Source organism: Euleptes europaea, chromosome 7, assembly GCF_029931775.1.
Source record: "Euleptes europaea isolate rEulEur1 chromosome 7, rEulEur1.hap1, whole genome shotgun sequence".
NCBI classification, from domain to species: domain Eukaryota; kingdom Metazoa; phylum Chordata; class Lepidosauria; order Squamata; family Sphaerodactylidae; genus Euleptes; species Euleptes europaea.
The window spans coordinates 46,792,649-46,812,386 of NC_079318.1; the positions used below are offsets into that span (position 1 = coordinate 46,792,649).

The 19,738-nt window shown below is 42.4% G+C and overlaps 1 protein-coding gene across 3 annotated transcripts in view; it reads left to right on the top strand.

Moving 5' to 3' along the window:
- Positions 1-19,738, top strand: part of SUSD4 (sushi domain containing 4) — a 102,042-nt gene that overhangs the window by 54,471 nt on the left and 27,833 nt on the right. For 2 of the 3 annotated variants that reach the window (XM_056853576.1, XM_056853578.1), the window contains exon 3: positions 5,084-5,296. In XM_056853576.1, the coding sequence (XP_056709554.1) occupies positions 5,084-5,296 (213 nt within the window). Of the gene's footprint in view, positions 1-5,083; positions 5,297-18,576; positions 18,757-19,738 lie in introns of all 3 variants that reach the window. The other variant, XM_056853575.1, reaches the window with a different exon arrangement.

Here is a 19,738-nt window from a genome sequence, read left to right on the forward strand (position 1 = left end):
TTGGACAAACAGGCCAGTCCCTGTAACAAAGATTAAATGGACTTAAGTCTGACATCACTCGTCTCTACTTAAGAATAGATGGAATCACATTCTAGCTGTAACTGAAGAAGTGAGTTTTGGCTCACAACAGCTCATACGCTGCCAGAAATTGTGTTAGTTTTTAAGGTGCTACTGGACTCTTGCTCTTTCTTGTGTGTCCATATGAGCAGTCCCTAAGAAGAGCAGCTTGAGGAGGCTGTCTAAAGACTGTAACTGGCACAGGGGGGATGGGGATGCCATCTCCAGGTTTGGAAATACCTAGAGATTTGAGGGTGGTGCCTTGGAGAGTGGGGTTTAGGGAGGGGAGGTAGGCTTGCCAGGTCCCCCCTCTCCTCCGGCGGAAGGTTTTTGGGGCAGAGGTGAGGCTAGATCAAGTGCGTTGCCACGCCAAAGTGATCGCGTCACTTCCGGTTTACACCCTGAATGCCGCATCACAAGGGGCCTTTACCACTCAAACTCCCAGTTTGAGTGGTAAAAGGTCCCTTGTGATACATTTACACCCAGAAGTGCCGCATCGCAAGGGGCCTTTTACCACTCAAACTCCTAGTTTGTAAACCGGAAGTGTAAACCGGAAGTGATGTGGCGCCGCGGGCAGGCGTGCGTGCATGTGTTTCCCTCCGACCCTCAGCTGGTCAGTGAGCAGCCAGGTGGATTGGCGGGGGTTTGCTCACCCCCACCTGGCACTTGACAACCCTAAGGGGAGGGGTCTTGGTAGTTCCATGTAGTACACCTTGCAAAGTGGCCATTTTCTCCACGAGAAATGGGATAAATGTTTACAATAAATAAGTGATTTATGTAGTCTGGAGATCAGTTGTAATTCCAGGAGATCTCCAGCCCCTGCCTGGAAGTTGGCAACCCTACTAGGGATGGGGTGGGTGAAGGGCTGCCAGCTCCAGGTTAGGAAATTTCTGGAGATTTGGGAGTGAATCCTGGGGAGGACAGGGACCTCAGGTCGGTACAATGCTATAGAGTCTACCCTCCAAAGCGTCCGTTTTCTCCAGGGGAGCTGATCTGTCATCTGGAGATGAGCTGTAATTCCAGGAGACCCACACCCCACCTGAAGGCTGGCATCCCTAAAACTAACACCCCACTTTTAATACTCAGGATGCAACTGGAAATATAGAGGTTTGCTGAGAAAAATGTTCTTAAGTGCTGTAACAATGTGAATTACGTCTTTTTAAAGAGATTTTCAGTGTGTCCCAATTGGAAGCATTTGATGCTTATTGTGCAGGAAATGGTGAGCCACTTCCCTTTCAAAATCAAAACATTTAAGTCAGAATTTGATAGCTTTATTTTCCAGGCTTACCTCCTACTGGCATTAATTGCCCCCTGCTGTGCCAGTTGTAAAGCTGTTTGTTCAGCATATATTTGGCTTGAAGCCTATTCAGAATATATTTGTTTTGAAGTTTTGATTAAGTTTTTTTCTTTTCTTGTGAAGCTGCTATGTAAACTATGTTGAAATGAGCTTGATTACATCTGTCGTATTAATTCAGAGATTGTCTTTGGATAATCAGTTTCATGGATGCAAGGGTAAGGTGAAGCTTTGTACTGAATCTTTACATTCTTGGTCTGACTCAGATGAAACTTTCCCCTCTAATTGTCTTTCTTGCATGCATATATTGCCTGTGAATATCTCGTCAGGCTTCAGAAGTGGGACAAATAAAATGTGGTTTGGATCCTATTACTGTTAGGTGGATTTGTAACTGGTTGACAGATCACACCCAAAGAGTGCTTGTTAATGGTTCCTCATCCTCTTGGAGAGGAGTGACAAGTGGAGTGCCTCAGGGATCTGTCCTAGGCCCTGTGTTGTTCAACATCTTTATAAATGACTTGGATGAAGGAGTAGAGGGGCTTCTCATTAAATTTGCAGATAATACTAGATTGGGAGGGGTAGCAAATACAGTAGAAGGGGTAGCAAATACAGTAGAAGACAGAATCAGGATCAGGACTCTTAATCAAAACTTCAAAACAAATATATTCTGAATAGGCTTCAAGCCAAATATATGCTGAACAAACAGCTTTACAACTGGCACAGCAGGGGGCAATTAATGCCAGTAGGAGGTAAGCCTGGAAAATAAAGCTATCAAATTCTGACTTAAATGTTTTGATTTTGAAAGGGAAGTGGCTCACCATCAGGATGATCTTGACAGGCTGAAAAATCAAACAATATGAATTTCAACAGAGATAATTGTAAAGTACTGCATTTAGGTAGGAAAAATCAAATGCGTCATTATAGGATGGGGGAGATACACTGAACATGAGTCAACAGTGTGATGCAGTAGCTAAAAAGGCAAATGTGATTTTGGGCTGCATCACTTTGTTCTGGATTAGACCTCACTTGGAGTATTGTGTTCCATTTTGAGCGCTGCAGTTTAAGAAGGATGTTGACAAGGATGATGACAAGCTGGAATGTGTCCAAAGGAGGGCAATGAAGATGGTGAGGGGTCTGGAGACAAAGTTCTACAAGGAAAGATTGAAGGAGCTGCATATGTTTAGCCTGGAGAGGAGACAGCTGAGACGTGATATGATAGTCATCTTCAAGTATTTGAAGGGCTGTCATATAGAGGATGGAGCAGAGTTGTTTTCTGTTCCTCCAGAAGGTTGGACCAGAAGCAACAGGTTGAAATTAAATCAAAAGAGTTTTTGGCTAAACATTAGGAAGAACCTCCTGACAGTTAAGAGTAGTTTCGCAGTGTCACGGGATACTTCAGGAGGTGGTAGGCTCTCCTTCTTTGGAGGTTTTGAAGCAGAGGCTAGATGGCCATCTGACAGTAATTCTGATTTTATGAATTTAGGCATATCATGAGAGGGAGGCCAGGAAGGGATGAGTCAGTTCTCGGCTCTTGGCTCTTTCTTACATGCCCAGGGAAATGCTGATCACCACTTTGGGATCAGGAAGGAATTTTCCTCCAGGCCAGATTGGCCAAGGATCCTGGAAGGTTTTTTGCCTTCCTCTGAGCATAGAGCAGGGGTTATTGGGGGAGTGGGGGGGAAATAGTTGTGAATTTCCTGAGTTCTGGAGGTTGGACCAGATGACCCTTGAAGTACCTTCCAGATCTATGTTTCTATTTTCTGTGTATAATATGTGTATATTCCTTGGCTCCATCATCAACCAAAAGGGAGATTATAACCAAGAAATCAGAAGGGAAGGAGGATACACTTTCACGCTCCCCGCCAATACACTGCTTTGATCTTTTTTCTATGTATCATTCAAACTATGCTATTGTTGTATGGCAAAGCTGTCTAGATTGGTCTGCAGAGAATAATGGGAAACAGAATGAAAGCTACTTGCTTTGTACTTTAGAAAAGGTATCTGCAGAGCAAAATCCGAAACCCAAACACCATGCAGTATTTTCAGTTGTGACCAACGAACATAATGCAACACACAGTGCCAGGTTCTGAGATCTCTGGGGCTCTTTCTTAGGCTGGATGTTCTAAAAAAAGGGGGGGTGGAGAAAATGGATTTTGATGGTTGTAATAAAAGATATTACATGGATTTACTTTTGGGTCCTTTTATGAAGCAGTGCAGCTACGTACTTTTTCCATACTTGTAGAATATCAGAATTTAGCTGATAAAGAAAAGGACACTTCAACTGGAGGAAGAAGAATCTGAGAAATGACACTAGGTAATACTACCACCATTTGGCTTATGTTGTCTCTGATTTTAGTAGTTGGAGGAGGGGAGAATGATGTGATAAGCTGTTTTGCGTCCCCGCAAGGAAGAAAAGCAGGATATAAATAAAGTGTGAGTGAATACAATGCGTTGTATGTTGTTCCCATGTGTCCTACCTAGAGCAACTGCTATATAGCACATATGTACAATGTACATGCAGCCTCATCTTGGAAGTCACAGAAAACCCATGTGTACAGTAAATTCATTTGTTGGAGAATTATGTCATCTTCCTCAGAAGCAGAACAGAATCTGGGAAAAGCTCTAATCCAAAAACACTGTAATAAATATATGCAATCATTTAAACAAATGCGAAGGGTCTTTCTCACCAAAAGAGTGCCATCTCACAAAAATGAGAAGAATCTCATGAAGAAACCAAGCATAGCATGCAGTATAATGCAATCTTTTCTCTTTATTATGAGGAACACCTGATCCTACTTAGAAAATTCCTTGTTAATTAGGATCAGGTGTTCTAAGAGAACTCATTTTGGAGGCACCATTACCCACCACATCTCTGCTATCGGGATCAGAAAAATGAAAATACATAAAAATAAAAGAAAATACCATGCCTAATATGCTTTAATCTGCTATCGGGATCAGATTAAGGCATGTTAGGCATGGTATTTTGTTTTATTTTTATGTATTTTCATTTTTACTCTAGGGTGCCACATTTGTGGAATTTGCCATCCTCTAAAATGTGTTTTGGTCTGCTAACTAAGGTGCCATCAGTTTGTAACAGTAAGAACTGTTGCTCTAGAGTTCCCAAAGATAGATTGTGTGTGTGTGTTTGTATAAAGATCATGGTACAGAGGTAGAGAGAATTTAGTTTTTCTGACCTGAAACAGCCCTGAAGAGCTGCTACTTGCCTTGTGGGATCAAACATAACAGGCAACATAGAAAGTGCATATAGGTTGCTGTAGCAGAATAAATAGCTTCCTGTTTCATGTTGGAGGGATGATTCTGGGGGCACGGTCTGCTGTGCCGAACCATTCTGAATTGGGGTCCCACTTACCTGTTACTTTTCTGTTTTAAAAGCTTGGAAGCTCCAGACATTAATTCATTTATTTTAATAATTTCTAATCAACTCTTTCCACCAAAGGTGCTCAAAGAAGCTTGCAGACAATTGATATGATATAAATTAATTTCATGTTTAAAAGTATTCCTTGTTGTTGTTTTGATATTGAATGCCCAGCATCACATCTGTTTTAGCCCTCATGGGAGTCTTATCATGAGTACACCCATTGGCAGAGAAACGGTGACCCTAAATTTATTTGTGTCCTCTTCCCCTTTCAGAAACTAACATAATATTTCATCCGCCTTAATTTAGTCTGATTCATTTGAATGAACATAATTTTGTAAATATCTTCATTGTAGGTTTTGATGTTCTCCACGCTTGTGCTGATCCTGGATTTCCGGAACATGGATATAAGTTGCATGGTGCAGGTGTTTTTTTCGAAAGTTCAGTAGTCCGGTTCCATTGCCAAGAAGGATACAGGCTTAAGGGTCCACCTAAAAAACTTTGCGTGAGACATTTTAATGGCTCTCTGAGCTGGAAGCCAAGTGATAAACCTGTGTGCCTAGAAGAAGGTAAGTCATGTTTATTGATACCAAACTTCCTGTGAAATAACCCCAGACTTGTATCATGAGTATGTTTCCAATTGATAGGATTGAGCTCAGCTGTGTTGTTATTATTATATATATGATACATAAAACGGTATCTTATGGGCAGAAACAAGAGAGATGGCTAAATTTTAGCAATAAATATAAGATTTTTGACCAGTTGCATTTTGAGTTGTTGGTCCCCAGGCACTGTTTGCAAAGCCTTGCTTATGTTATAGAGTGCTTCTAAAGAGCATTGTCTGCCTGCCAATTCGATATATTTTTATGCTGGGTGGTGGTTTTGAAGGAGGTTGTCACAGAAAAAAGTTTTCAAGGATTCTGAAGCAGGTCAACAAATACTCATAAATATCTCTAATATTCGTTTTATTTAATTACTGTTATGTCTTTGTAGAGCTTTAGTGTTCTATTTTATTGGACAAGTGTAATTTGTAATACGTTATATGCTATTATGACTTTTAAATCCATTTATATATTTCTGGGATGTTGTACGTTATTAATTTGAGGATTATAAATGCAAAAACCCCAAGAAGAACTTTTTATTAGAAAGATATTCATTGGCTTAAAACAACTAGTTTATGTTTCTGGTATGTGTTTCTTTTTCTGGGATGTTTAATAGAAGCAGGGTTAGATGAATAAATTATTTATATTGGTTTGAGCTAAAGCTGTATCCAAAAACTTTCATAATTTAGTAAACAAAGTGCTCTCAAGCTACAGGTCTTTATTGTTTCACTACATGTTTGTTCAGCAGTGCTCTTGCAATCAAAAATGTGGAAGCGCATATAGGGGATGTGTGTGAATGCATGCACATGCATTTGAAGATGTTCAAACACATTTTGTTTTGAGAATTGCCTCCCCATTCATTTTAATAGCATTGGGTTGGCTGTTGGAATGAATCTTTATTGGGTTTGTGCCAAATTATATAAGCTAAGCATATGGTCCTTCATAATTTGGGAAAAGGGAAACTGAACTTGTTTTCCCCCCAATCTTATACCTCAGATGTTATCATAATGTATGGCCAAATCTTCCTTATGTTACAGCTGCAACAGAGATGTTCTTGGCTTCTTTGGAAGGATAGAGTTATTATTTCATGTCATCGTTACTAAACAAGGCAATATAATATCTTTTCAAAGATATTTTCAATACTGATTATTAAAAATTGAATGACAGGTTATCAATGGTGACATTTACTTTTACAAAAATTAATTTAATAATGCAAGGCAATGGTGAATCATGCAAAGAAGTCCAGGACAAACTTTTTCATTGGCTGCTTACACACAGGGGCATGAAAAGTAGCCCCCCTCTGTGGCAGCAGAAGTGAGGTGCACACCCTGTCCCCATGCTGTCCCCACTGCTGTTACCACCCTGCCCCCTTCACCTTTCTTGCGTGGCACGTAAGGGATGACATGTTGAGAATTTTGGTCTCCCCCTCTGCATCTCACCAGTTCTCTCTTAACAACTGAGCTGTGTAGAAATAAAAAGCCCTTGATGGGCTGAAAGGCAGGGAGAGAAATGGAGCTCAGCCATTAGTTTTGTGGATTGACTGCAGGCCAAGAATCCACATGCATTCTTACCAACAGCTGCCCCACGATTTCCTCTGCAAGCTGGAGCAAAGAGAAGCTGCGGCTGCATACTTACCTGGGGCTGCATTTGCAACCACAGGGCTGGGTGGGGGAGACGAGTCAAAGGAGGCTGTTCTATTGGCTCCAGCTGATGTCATGGTGCCTGGTGGGCAAGGGGCCTTCCAGCCCTGGCTGTCAAACCTCCTCTTCTATGGGCCATAGAGCTCAGACCCTCCCCTGGGCAGCCATAGAGCTCAGACCCTCCCCCTCCCCTATTTGCCTGAGCTGCTGGGCACTCACTCTCAGTTGCTGCTGGCTCTGTTGTGAGAATACTTCTCCAGACCCACCACTCCAGACCATGTGCTTCCTGGGGCTCAGCGCACACATGTGCCAGGCAACAGCCAACCCTTGTCAGCAGCGAAGCCCATCTTTGCTTGCTTTGTTACAGTGGCCTTCTGAGGAAAGCTGCCACAGAAGCCTTCAAGCAGCCGTGTTGTAGCATCCCCGCCCCCCTCAGGGTTCTAATGATGGCGGGACCAGCAACAAGGCCTCAATGCTTTTCATCATGGCAGTGACAGGGGGATCATCTGGCTAATTCCAGTTGAAGCAGCGGAGGTCTAAGGAGGTCCCCCAGCAGCGGGCTTCCCAAGTTGGAGCAGCGGTGAGAACTGGCAGCAGCAGAGGCTTCCAGCAGTAGAGTTTGCAGGGAAGGGCAGCAGGACTTGGGTGGCTGCCTTGCTGGCAAACCACATGGTTGGCAAAGAGTGTGGGCAAACTGGGATCCTGGCTGCATCTAACAACTGGTCTGGGTGGTACCTGGCGCTCGCGTTCCCACCTCTGCACAGCTCCACCTGGAACTACTTTACCAGGCACCTTTTTCACACTCTCCTCTTCTCTCCAGACTGCTACCCCCTTCCCTGCATTCTGTTGGGACTGCTCCTTCACTTCAAATGTCCCTTTCCAGGCAATTGGCTTTCTGGTCATGGGCTTGGGGGGAGGGGGGGCTTGAGTCTCGAGATTTCACTGTGAGTTGCATAGTTTAATTTATGCACCCAGCAGACCACAATAATCAAACAAATAAATAATTTAAAACAAATAACAAAAACTCCTAAGCGGCAGTTAACTGTGTGCCTAGGCATAATTAAGAAAGGAGGAGAACGTTATACATATTAGTGTGGACTCAGCCATCCTTCAACTTACGTGGCTGTTCTGTGGAGGAAGATCCACTTAAATTGGAGGAAGGCTCATTTGGCTGAAGGAAGGCTTCCAGTTTTGCTCAGTGGAGTGGGAGGACAGAGGTAGGATCTATCCTATTATGATAATTTTGAGATTTTTTAGTTAATTTAAAATATATTAATTTTGTTTAGGATTTTTATAGTGTATTTGTTTTAAACCAGTAGATAGGGAGGTCAAAGGGTTCAACAGAATTTCTTGTATGAAAATATTCATATTGCTGCACTGACTGAAGTTTGGAAATGAGGTTTCTAATATTTCAGTCACAGTGTTTCATGCCACTAATAGCTCAGTAAGCAACAGAGTATTTGGCCAGTATCCACACAATTAAAATGGTTCAATCTACAGCTATCGTCTGAGAAAAATGAGAATGAAGTAATTGAAACAGATCATTGTAACAAGATCAGCGTTCATTGAAAATATGAATCTTATATTTCATATGAGTTTGTTCTCAGTGTCTATTTGTAGAACTGCAAGTCCAAAGTCCATGCATTATTTTACATGCTGTGTCAGTCCACATAAGTCAGTTTGGAGACTAGGAAATCTGTCTCATGGGTGTGTGTGTTGTATTTTCCAGTTTGCTTCATCTGTTTTTGGCCTTTTATGCATGGGTAGTTTGCATCACGATCACCACCAGACTACTTTGGGGCTTCGTTGGAATTATGCATGATTTTTTGGACCTTCAGTAGTCACGTCGCTCTCCCTCCGCATTTCCCCCCGCATTTTCAGGGTGCTGTTTTGCCACAAATTTTAAAGTCTACCTCGATCCCAAATTGAAAGCCAGTCCTGTGCATAGTTTTGCTTCGGTTTTGTCTCCCCACACCCATTCTCTGATTTCCTTCCCTCCTCATACACCTCCTCTGGTAAATTTCACAGCAAGTGCTTTCAGATCTCCTGGAGCAAACGGGGCTGATTTCCCCCTTCCTCTGTGTCAGTTTCACAGCGCGTGTTTTCAGACTTTGGGGATCGAACAGAGCCAGGGTGATTCCCCTTCCCGTCCTATTGGTCAGTTTCACAGCAAGGATTTTCAGACCTTGGGGATGGAACACAGTCTGGCTGAGTTCCCACCTTCCCTTTATATGCATCCTTTTATAGACATGAAAGCCTTTTTAAAATTTGCAAGTGCAAAATTACCAATGGAATAATGAAATGGAAATGACCGTGCTAGTGTTTTTATGTTCTTATGACCACTGCATTGAGATAGCCAGAAATAAATTGGTTTGGGGTGTGTGTGTTTCTCTAGACCCTTTGGCTGTGAAATGGCCACTCAGTTTAGTTAAATTGAGAGAATCCCACAGCAGGGCTAATGGGAGGGATTCAGAAGCTCTGCATTTTCACTAGGGATGCATAATTGATCTCATGGTACTCCTGGAATTTCTTTGGGGGGAAAGCCCCTGTGCACAGCATTTTGAGAATTTGACTGTAAAAACATAGAGTGCAGCAGATCCAGTGGAAACAGACCATGCATAAAAGGCCTTTGTGTTTATTCTGATCTCTCTTTCCATCCTGCTTTATTGATGTTTGGGTCTTTACAGTATATATATTTTTTGCATGAAATTCCATATCTTCCTATGTGAGTGATCTCTTCTTTAAACCTTTGTTGTTGCTCTCTCCTCACAATGCCTAACGTATCCATGAAGACTTTGAAGCAGATAGTGCAGTGTTGGATATGGATGTGGGTTCATTGTCATAGTACTAGTGCAGTCCCACATGGGTTCTGTGCGTGCTCACACTAACTGCAAATAGATCACGATGGGTAGCAATGTTAGTCTGTCACTAGCAGTAGAAAAGAGCAAGAGCCCAGTAGCACCTTAAAGACTAGCAAAATTTCTGGCAGGGTATGAGCTTTTGTGAGCCACAGCTCACTTCTTCAGATACCTGGAATCTGAAGAAGTGAGCTGTGGCTCACAAAAGCTCATACTCTGCCAGAACTTTTGTTAGTCTTTAAGATGATAACTGCAAATAGTTTTTTTAAGCTGCTAAGAAGCAGAGGACACTTCTTTTCCTCTTGCCAAATTCCCACCGCTTCAGTATGAAAAGGTAGATGAAGTGACGCTCCTTGTTCGGCTCCTGCTGCTGCTGCTGAGAGAGGTCACCTTTCTCTGAAGATCCTTCTCTGGAGAAAATGTAAACTTGTTTTGTTCTCCTTCTTAGGAGTTTTTTCTTCATCTGAACTTCATTTTTCTCCTCTTTCTGAGGAAAACAGGACAGAGTTTCCTTTCTTTTCGTCGATTGTTTTTTGGAGATATTATAACAATTTAAAAGGAAGCGCGCAAATGGCCTCCAAAGATAGTCCCCAAAGCTCTGTTGATAAAATGTATGTCCTGTGGGGTGAAAATTCCACAGTCTGATGACCACACACTTTGCCTTTGTAAGGAGCAAGATGTCTCTAGATGCTCCATTTATAAACCTTTAAGGCAGTATAATGGGAGAAAGCCCTCTCCATCTCTGTTTCTAGAAGCCGTCTTGGCCCTGCACCTCTCCAGACTCCTAAGAGACAGGCACGCTGTTTGTCAGTTCTGACATCTTTGAGACTGTCCTCAGATCCACCCAAAAACTTTAGTTCATACTGCTTCCCAGTTGGTCTGCTTCCAAGCCACCTTCAAAGAAAGCACACCATGAATGCAAACATTATGATAAGGCAGGGGCTTCCAATTTAAACAGATCGTCTTTGGTTTTGATGCTTTCTCGGTTCTGGGGCATGGCTCCACTTGACTCCATAAAGGAGGTTGTACTGATTCCAAGGATATCCTTGCCATCAGGATACACCCCTGTGTCTGTGCGTTCCATGTCAGACGGCGAACCTGAGCTAACATCATGCTTAATCTGCTGCTGCCGCCATTCGTATCTTACAATTCCAAGATGGCACTCAGATTTGTCTAATTATGAACATAGGTCTCCTGAAGGGTCTCTGTCTCAAGACCCCTATCAATACTATGATTGGTTCTACCATTGTACCCACAAACATGACCATTATGGGTGTTATCAAGCCCAGGATCCACATGCCCCTCATCCTCCAGATCCAACCGATCCTGCACACCACCACCCTACATCTTCTTCCCTTGAGTGAGACCCTGACCTGCCACTTGAGCCAAACCTAGACTCTCACTTGTATCATGATCCCCAAGTGGATTTTGATCAACCATATTATACCAAACCAGACTTTGTTCCTGGAAACCGTCTCCAGAAGACATTGTGACAGAGCCTACCGCCTACTTTCCTAGTGAGGATTTTTGCCTTTATGGTGAATAGTACATCCACATGGAGTGGTCCATGGAGATATAAATTTATCTTTGGGATGGAACTCTAAGTAGGGGGCAGTGCCATCCCAAAGAAATAATTGATCATGGTCCAAAATGTAGTAGTGGTTGGCAACTTTGAACCCCAAAACCAAAGAGGCATACATTTTGCATCCCACTCTTCCTTTGCATAGCTAATTTTCAGCTTTGGCCCTCACACGTGTGGAACCCATATGTGGCTGTACAGGTGACCACTCAATAAACAACAGTTACAGATAAGTGCAACCCTGTTTTCATAACCCTCATGAGTGTGAGGCCTACTGAGGGGGTAAGTTCTCTCATCCTACACACATTATAGAAGAGTTGTAAGTCTAAAATGACTTAGTACTGAGGTCCTTGGAGAAACAGAAGTCCAAACACAGCAAGTATAATAGTTGATAAATAGACTTAATCTAGTTAAAACTGAGAGAAATAATTGGAATGCCCTCTTTAATGGTTGTGAGGCTTTAAAAAAAGGATTATAAAACAAGCATATAATTGTTTCATTTTTCATTCTCTTGCCATTGTATTTTATCTATTCATGAACCCTTAATTTAATTAGATTTTGCCCTGACAAGTAAAATTCTCCACTTGTAGCCGTGTGACTATCCATGAATTACTATAATAATCAGTGCAATCCTTACAGCCCACTCTGAAGCAAGTTCTAATGACTTAATAATAATTTGCATTACCGGTATATAGTATATTAAGTGTTCACATGCATCATCTTGTAGTTCTCACAATAGCTATGCAAAAGAGGATAGATAGTATTACTGACTCCATTTTGTATATGGGGCAGGGGGATGAGGGAGATTACCGGTAGGTTGTTTAAGGCTATCAGGTAAATTTGAGGCAAAGGTGAGGATTGAACCAGCAATTCTTGATTTCATCTCACACTTTTAGTCACTGTGCTACGTCTCCATGGCTGGTAATCCAGTTCTTCCCAATAAATGTGGATAGGATTGTACATCTAAACGTTAAATAAAACACATTCAGGTAAATAAATCTGTAATCAGAGGTGGCAGCTTCACGAGGCTGGGCCTTACTCAAATGTCAGTTTAAAGAATTTCTGATTTCCTTGGGGCTTGGTTGTGAGGGCACTGGGGTGGGAAATTAATTTTTAAGAGTCACTTGGAAATTTGCATCATCTCTTTGACTTTACATAAGGCAGTTACTCAGTGTCACAGGTACATATGGCAATGAGCCTCTATTATGTGAGATCTACCTTTTCTTTAGCACCGTTTCTACTTATTTGTTTGTTTGATTTGTATCACGTCCTTCCCTGGCAACGCTGGGCAGCTCACAACATATTGCAACAATTTAAAACATCACAGTTTCAGTTAAAATTCTCAACATATTAAAATTCTAATGGCACCCATTGATCATTCCAATGGCAGGTGCCAACCAAAATAGGAAGGAGAAAATGGTCTCAGTAGGGGAGGGATAGGTGCTAGGGTAGGTATATCTAACACAATGGCCATGGCTGTTTACTTCAGGCTTTGCTTTGATTATGCTTGCATTTTCTGACCATCAGAGGTTGCCTCACTCTTTCTGTGCATTTCCCCCGCATTTTCTGGATGCTGGCTAAATGTAAATCCAGAAAACGTGGGCAAAACACGTGTAAATATGCAGGGAGAGAAAGGCAACCTCTGACGGTCGGAAAATGCAATCATGATCAAAGCAAAGCCCCGAAGAACTCATTGGGGTGACTGCGAGGAAACAGCCATGCATAAATGGCCTATAAATTAGAAAAGCTGGGTAAAAGAGAGAAGGAAAGGAAAGAGGGGGGAAGGGAGGGAGGCCAACCAGGATGGAAATCATCGCTGTCCTGAACCTTAGGCCTGGCAGAACATAGTCTTGCAGGCCCTGGCAAATTGCAGCAAGTCTGCAGGGCCCTGGTCTCATTAGAAAGAGAGTTCCACCAGTCCACAGGGCTAGAGCTCTGGCTGAGGACAGCCGGACAATCTTTGGGCCAGGGACCACTAGCAAATTGTTTCCCATTGAACGTAACGTTCTCTGATAGGTGTATTGGAAGAGATGGTCCTGCAGGTATGATGGCCCCAGACCATTTAGGGCTTTGAAGGTCACTCAGCTGGGAGCCAGTGCAGCTGATGGAGCACTGTTTGGATACGTGCTTTCCATGAGCTCCCTGTAAGGACCCGCGCTGCCGCATTTTGGCCAGTTGAAGTTTCTGGATCAGCCTCAAGGGTAGCCCTGCGTAGAGTTACAGTATAACCTGGAGGTGACCATTTGTCAGATCACTATGGCTAGGTCAGGGCGAGAAAGGGAGGGCACCAGTTGCCTAGCTTGGCGGAGATGAAAAAAAGCCGCGCTAGCTATGGATGTGACCTGTTCCTCTATAGAAATGGAGGCATGTAAAATCACACCCAGACTGAGAATTTAGATGAGCCATTGTAGTTTTGATTTTTTAACTCTTTATTAAACTAAAGGTTTTTAATTTTTTATTAAACAAGGATGTATAAAACATAGTAGCAGACGTATGAGGCTTGTGAGGGAATAACTATATAACATCTTGATAGAATATTCTCTTGAAAAGAATGTGTAGGGGATACATTAAAAGATAGCTTAACATTCCTAAGTAACTTTCTAATATTCACTCACATTGCAACATTGGGCAGAGCAATCCTGAATGAGGGGGGGGGACCAGCTCAGGAGTCCGTGTGACCCCTGCGCTGTCATCTATGCCACTTGCGCCAGTTAAACTGGCACAAAAGAAGTGTACATTTAATCACTGGACAGACTCTTTGTTCAAATATGTAATGGCTTAAATGGAGTGAATATGGTCATCTTCTGGGATAGAAAGGCTTGTGAGGGAACTAAGAAATAACTATAACATCTTTATTTGAAATACAGTTTTCTCTGCTTTCTGCGATTTCAAGAAAGTCTTTATTAAAAGTACGGTATAATCTTTATGAAAATCGCCATTTTAATGTATTTGGGATCTTTTATTGTCACTAAGAGATATGTGTGGTTCTGTTGTCTTGTGAAGGGAAATGATGGAATTCTCGTTTACCATGTGTGACAGTAATGATTTTTAGAATGGCTAGGCATTTGTGAATATCCTCACCCCCTTTTTTAGCATATTGATCACATTCAACTTATTTTTTTCAAACTACTATTCGTTGTACTGTAAATTGGAAGGATTCTCATGTAACATTAATTACAGCTGTGGTAGTGGGGTATGTTTTGAATTCTTGGTCTCAAATGTCTTTTGTATTATTGACTCTAATGTAAATCACAAAAAAGTAAAAAGGGAATAAGTAAACTGTTCCATAGTAATGTGGAGTAGACTGCAAATGGCAGCTGTAAGGAAACAAAAGGCTATAAATATGCGAACTCTGTCTTGAATCCCAGTCTTCATGTAAAGTGAGAACTGAAATAAAATCTCTGTTAAGTAGGAACACTGAGTTTTGGAAGGGGATGGGGGTGGGACTACAGCCTTTTAAATAAATTGTAAATTATTAATCTGATCAAATGTACCATGCATAAAAGGGAATGCTTGTGAGTTTTCAGTTGGGCTAATTTGAAGCAGAGAAAAGCTATCGACCAGTAGGCTCATCATTCAGCTATGCCTTTCTAGTATCTAAACTGAGCATTTTAGCCATAGCCATCTTCTTTAGCCTTAGCCAGCATGGTATAGTGGTTAAGAGCGGTGGAGCTGATCTGGAGAACCGGATTTGATTCCCTACTCCTCCACATGAGCGGCGGAGGCTAATCTGGTGAACTGGATTTGTTTCCCTGCTTCTACACATGAAGCCAGCTGGGTGACCTTGGGCTAGTCATACTCTCTCAGCTCCATCTACCTCACAGGGTGTCTGTTGTGGGGAGGGGAAAAGAAGGTGATTGTAAGCTGGTTTGATTCTTCCTTAAGTGGTAGAGAAAGTCGGCATATAAAAACCAACTCTTTTTCTTCTTCCTCACTGCTGGCTCTATAGAAGGTGGAAAAATGCTAAAAAAATCAGGACACAGTGCAATCAGGACACAGTCCCTACCAAAATAAGCAGCATATGAGTACAGGACTGGGTTTAGACATAACATGGAAATATGGGTTCATTTTAACAACAGTTGGTTTGTAAAACCAGGATTCAGCTTATAGATGGTCACACCAATCCTGGTTTACATCAACAAATGCTGGCTTCTTCATCTTTGCTCTGTAGCCAGAGAAATAAGGCAGTGTCAGGGAACGAGCCAGGATATCTGCATTCACAAATCATGTGAAACCATACTTAAATTAACTGTAGTTAGTATATTAAGTTCAAATCATAATTTCAGATCCCAGTTTGATATACCCTAACTAATCATAGTCAGTGATGTGGCCTGCATTATTACCTTGTGTGTTCAGGAAGACACAGGTATTCTAGACACCTACCCAGCTTCCTGTTTGGGTCCATATCGACTCTGGGGAAAACAAAGTGTAAGAAAGACCTATCTTCTGCCATTTCTCCCATGCACTTCTAAGGTATCTTTAAAACAAAGGGACAAAGTTTTGAGGAAGGCTTAGAAGGGAAATGGAGGTGGGAATGCAGCAGAGTTATCAAAAGGTATTGAGAGGGAAAGGGGGTGCAAGTGCATAAAGAAGTAATATTCAAGTAAGTTACATTTGAAAATACTGAAATGCCCACAATGCTTGCATACAGTCCCAATGCCCTTGTAAAACCCTTGTGCAGAATGGAACTCAGAGAATGCAGGTTTGGAGTATGAGTCCTGAGTAGGGTTGCCAGGTCCCTCTTCGGCACCGGGAGGAGATTTTTGGGGCGGAGCCTGAAGAGGGCGGGGTCTGGGGAGGTGAGGGACTTCAATGCCATAGAGTCCAATTGCCAAAGTGGCCATTTTCTCCAGGGGAACTGATCTCTATTGGCTGGAGATCAGTTGTAATAACAGGAGATCTTCAGCTAGTACCTGAAGATTGGCAACCCTAATGAGAGGTTAGTAGCATTTAAACATCTCATAATGCCATAGACCAAAGTGGAGAAAGGAAGTACCAGACAAATGCTTGAATTTGGGTCTTCAATGTACTGCTTATTTTACTCTAGAGAGTTATATGTGTTCACAAGATAAATGCTTTTATTGGGCAAGCTTATATATTGACTGAGCATAGGCAATATGCTAGGTGTAGGGCGCCACCAGCACATATGCTGGAGATCAGTTGTAATAGCAGATCTCCAGCTAGTGCCTGGTGGTTGGCAACCCTACAAATAAGGAGAGCAGGAAGAGAGTATTAGAAGTGAGCAAGGTGACAGCTCTGAGAATAAAAGTAATTGGAAGCAAGACTTGCTGAAGTCCTTTTTGTTAGGCAAGAGGTAAGGCAAGACTGAGCAGAGCTAACCATGTCTGATTGGATCAATTGCTCTCTGGAGATTTCCTTATGGTTGGGATTACATGTTTCTGCACCTACACTAGTTAGTCATTGTACTTCACAGGTAAAACCCACTCGTGTAAAATGCTTGTTTTCCTGCCTTACTCTCCATTGTCTGCACATATCCTCCAGAACCACTCCCAAACAAGGGCTGGCCAGCCCTTTTTGACTGACAGAAAAGGTGAGCTGGCCAAAAAATGGAGGCTGAATGGTCATGGTAGTCGTGTTCAGACAGTCACTATAGTCATAATTAATTTAAGCTGTGGTTTTGCATAAAATCAGCTTTCACAACTCTATAATGGGAAGGGAGCAAGGGGGATGGGAATTCATCTGGGAAATAACCATTTCCCTAATATCATAGGACAAGATCCTAAAGAATAAGCATCCATGTTTAAGTAATTTGTATAAAATAGATGGTTTTGTGATTAAGCGAATGTACACTGTATTGAATTCTGGCCCTCATTATCAAAGTTGTGCTGTTAAACCATTGTGATAGTGGATTTAGTGCTGGACTGAGGCTAACAGCACATTCCTGAGAACTAAGGGTGAAAGCCAGGAATGTACTGCGCCGGCATCTGGGGCCCCAGCGCTGGCGTCCGGGCTACTTATGCCAGCGTTAGTGGTCCCAATGCTGATGTGAAGGCCTGGACACTGGACCCCAGGGCGCTGCCATGGCAGCATCACCCTGGGATGCCGACAGGCCTTCCAGCTGTGTCCCAACACCATGAAAGGCCACGCCGGCATCCCGGGAGGCGTTCCTGGAGCGTTCCGGTGCTGTGCTGGGAGAGGAGCTGCCATTAGGTGGCCTCCACAGCCCTTTTGGCTGGGAATGCCCCTTTTATTTTTGGGCAAGATATGCCACCTTTTAGGTGGCGTATCTTCCGTGCAACCCTATGAGGGTTGCACAGATTTTTGCCACCACAAGGATGTCTCCAAACAGCAGCGCAGGCATTCCTCTCAGGAATGCACTGTAAGAAGGGGTTCAACTCACTTCCTGGGAGACTCGGGTTGTAAGGTCCTTCTTCGCCATGGGCGGGATATTTTTGGGGTGGAGACTGAGGAGGGCGGGGTTTGAGGAGGGGAGGGACTTCAATGCCATAGAGTCCAATTGCCAAAGCAGCCCTTTTCTCCAGGGGGACTGATCTCTATCGGCTGGAGATCAGTTGTAATAGCAGATCTCCAGCTGGTACCTGGAGGTTGGAAACCCTATGGGAGACCTTGGACCAGTCACTCACTTTAAGCTCAGCCACCCTCATAGGGTTGTTGTGGAGGACAGGAGAATCATGTACACTGCATTAGAGGAACAGCAGCATAAAAATTAATAAATTTTGTCAACTGGTTGAAAATGACTGTGTGAACTCTGTGAAGTTGCAATAAGTTAAAAACTATAGAGTAATTCTGTATAGATCGCTTCAAAGCTTCCTACTGTGTCTTCAGTTTGTTTGTTTTCCTTTATAGTTTATCACAGCTGGAAGAGGTTCCTTGTACTGTAAATATAACTTTAAATTTGCACTTAATATATTGTGGGAAGAAGAAGAGATTTGTTGCTAACTAGTCTGACTTGAAAATTCTCCCCCTGAAAGCTTGTAAAATTTGAAAGAATGAAAATTTACCATAATATATCAGAATCTAACATCTTATAAGTGTCCTAATTCTGATGACTAGGCAAATGTGATATTAATTGCTGTGGGCATAAAAGTGTGCAGATTTTATAACAGTAGCTAGTATTGTAGTTTTTTAATAAGAGCTTTGCCACTGATCTAGTTGGCCACGTTGTTAATATGTAATTTCTTTATAAAGTCACAGATTGCCTTGCTCCACATGTTGAAGATGCAGAGGTTCATAACAAGACATACAGGACTGGAGATAAGTTAATAATCAGCTGTCATGAAGGATTCCAGATCCGTTACCCTGATTTAGACAACATGGTTTCAGTATGTCAAGATGATGGAACGTGGGATAACCTGCCCATTTGCCAAGGTTTAGTACACCAGAACATCCTATTTAATAGTCCCTTGCACCTTGTAATAGTGTAATACATTTATTTTCTTGGTTTACAACTGAAGATGACAACTGAAGAAAAACACCTCAGCAGAAAGACTTTTTTCCTATAAAGATGGGCATTCAGATGAGACCATTTAGTCTACATACCACTTATTTTATGAAAGGCCATTACATTTTCACTTCTTTTTATTTTGTCTGGTCATACATAACCCATTGTATTAAGAAGTTAGGATTATTCTACTCTTTACTCGTTTGACAGAATTCCGATTTAGTCAATTCTGAACCCATTCATGGGATGCAGTTCAACACATGCCATTGTATTTTCAGTGTTGGCCCCCACACTTAGGAATTCTGTGTCAAAGGAGGTTTCCTTCTCCTTCTACCCACTCTGATGTATGGTGAGAACCTCTTCATATCAAATGGATGTTAAGGAGACCAGGACTTGTATTTCTGCCTAACTAGACTTTATGAGTATGCATGATTTCTACTGACCCCATGTGTCTGCCAGGTAGTGTCTAGTAAAATAAATGCATATGTGACATCTTCGTGTTCAGTGTTTCCCTGCTCTTGTGTCCTGCTCACCAGGTTGGAGGCAAGTCCCAGACCACAGCAAGTCTCTCAGCAAGGGTTCTAGCATTCCAGTACAGTCAAAGCCAAGATGTCAGTAGCACAGTCCAGATTCGTAGTCCAAAGTTGTCAGGTATCAAGATATGGAGAGCTTAAGCAAAGCAGGTAACTGGTAAGCTTATCAGTAGGATGTCATACAAGCTGATCCGACACTTGCTGCAGACTCATATAAGGAACTTCCCTACAGGTGATGCTGGGTTCCATGTTAGGTTTTTCTTCACAAGCTGAGTCAGCTCCCCTACTCATTAGAAGTACTAGGGCCCAGATCCTGTGGTGACTTATCTCTGTCTCCTAGCATTTCTTTAACAAGAAGGAGGCTTTGGGCCACCAG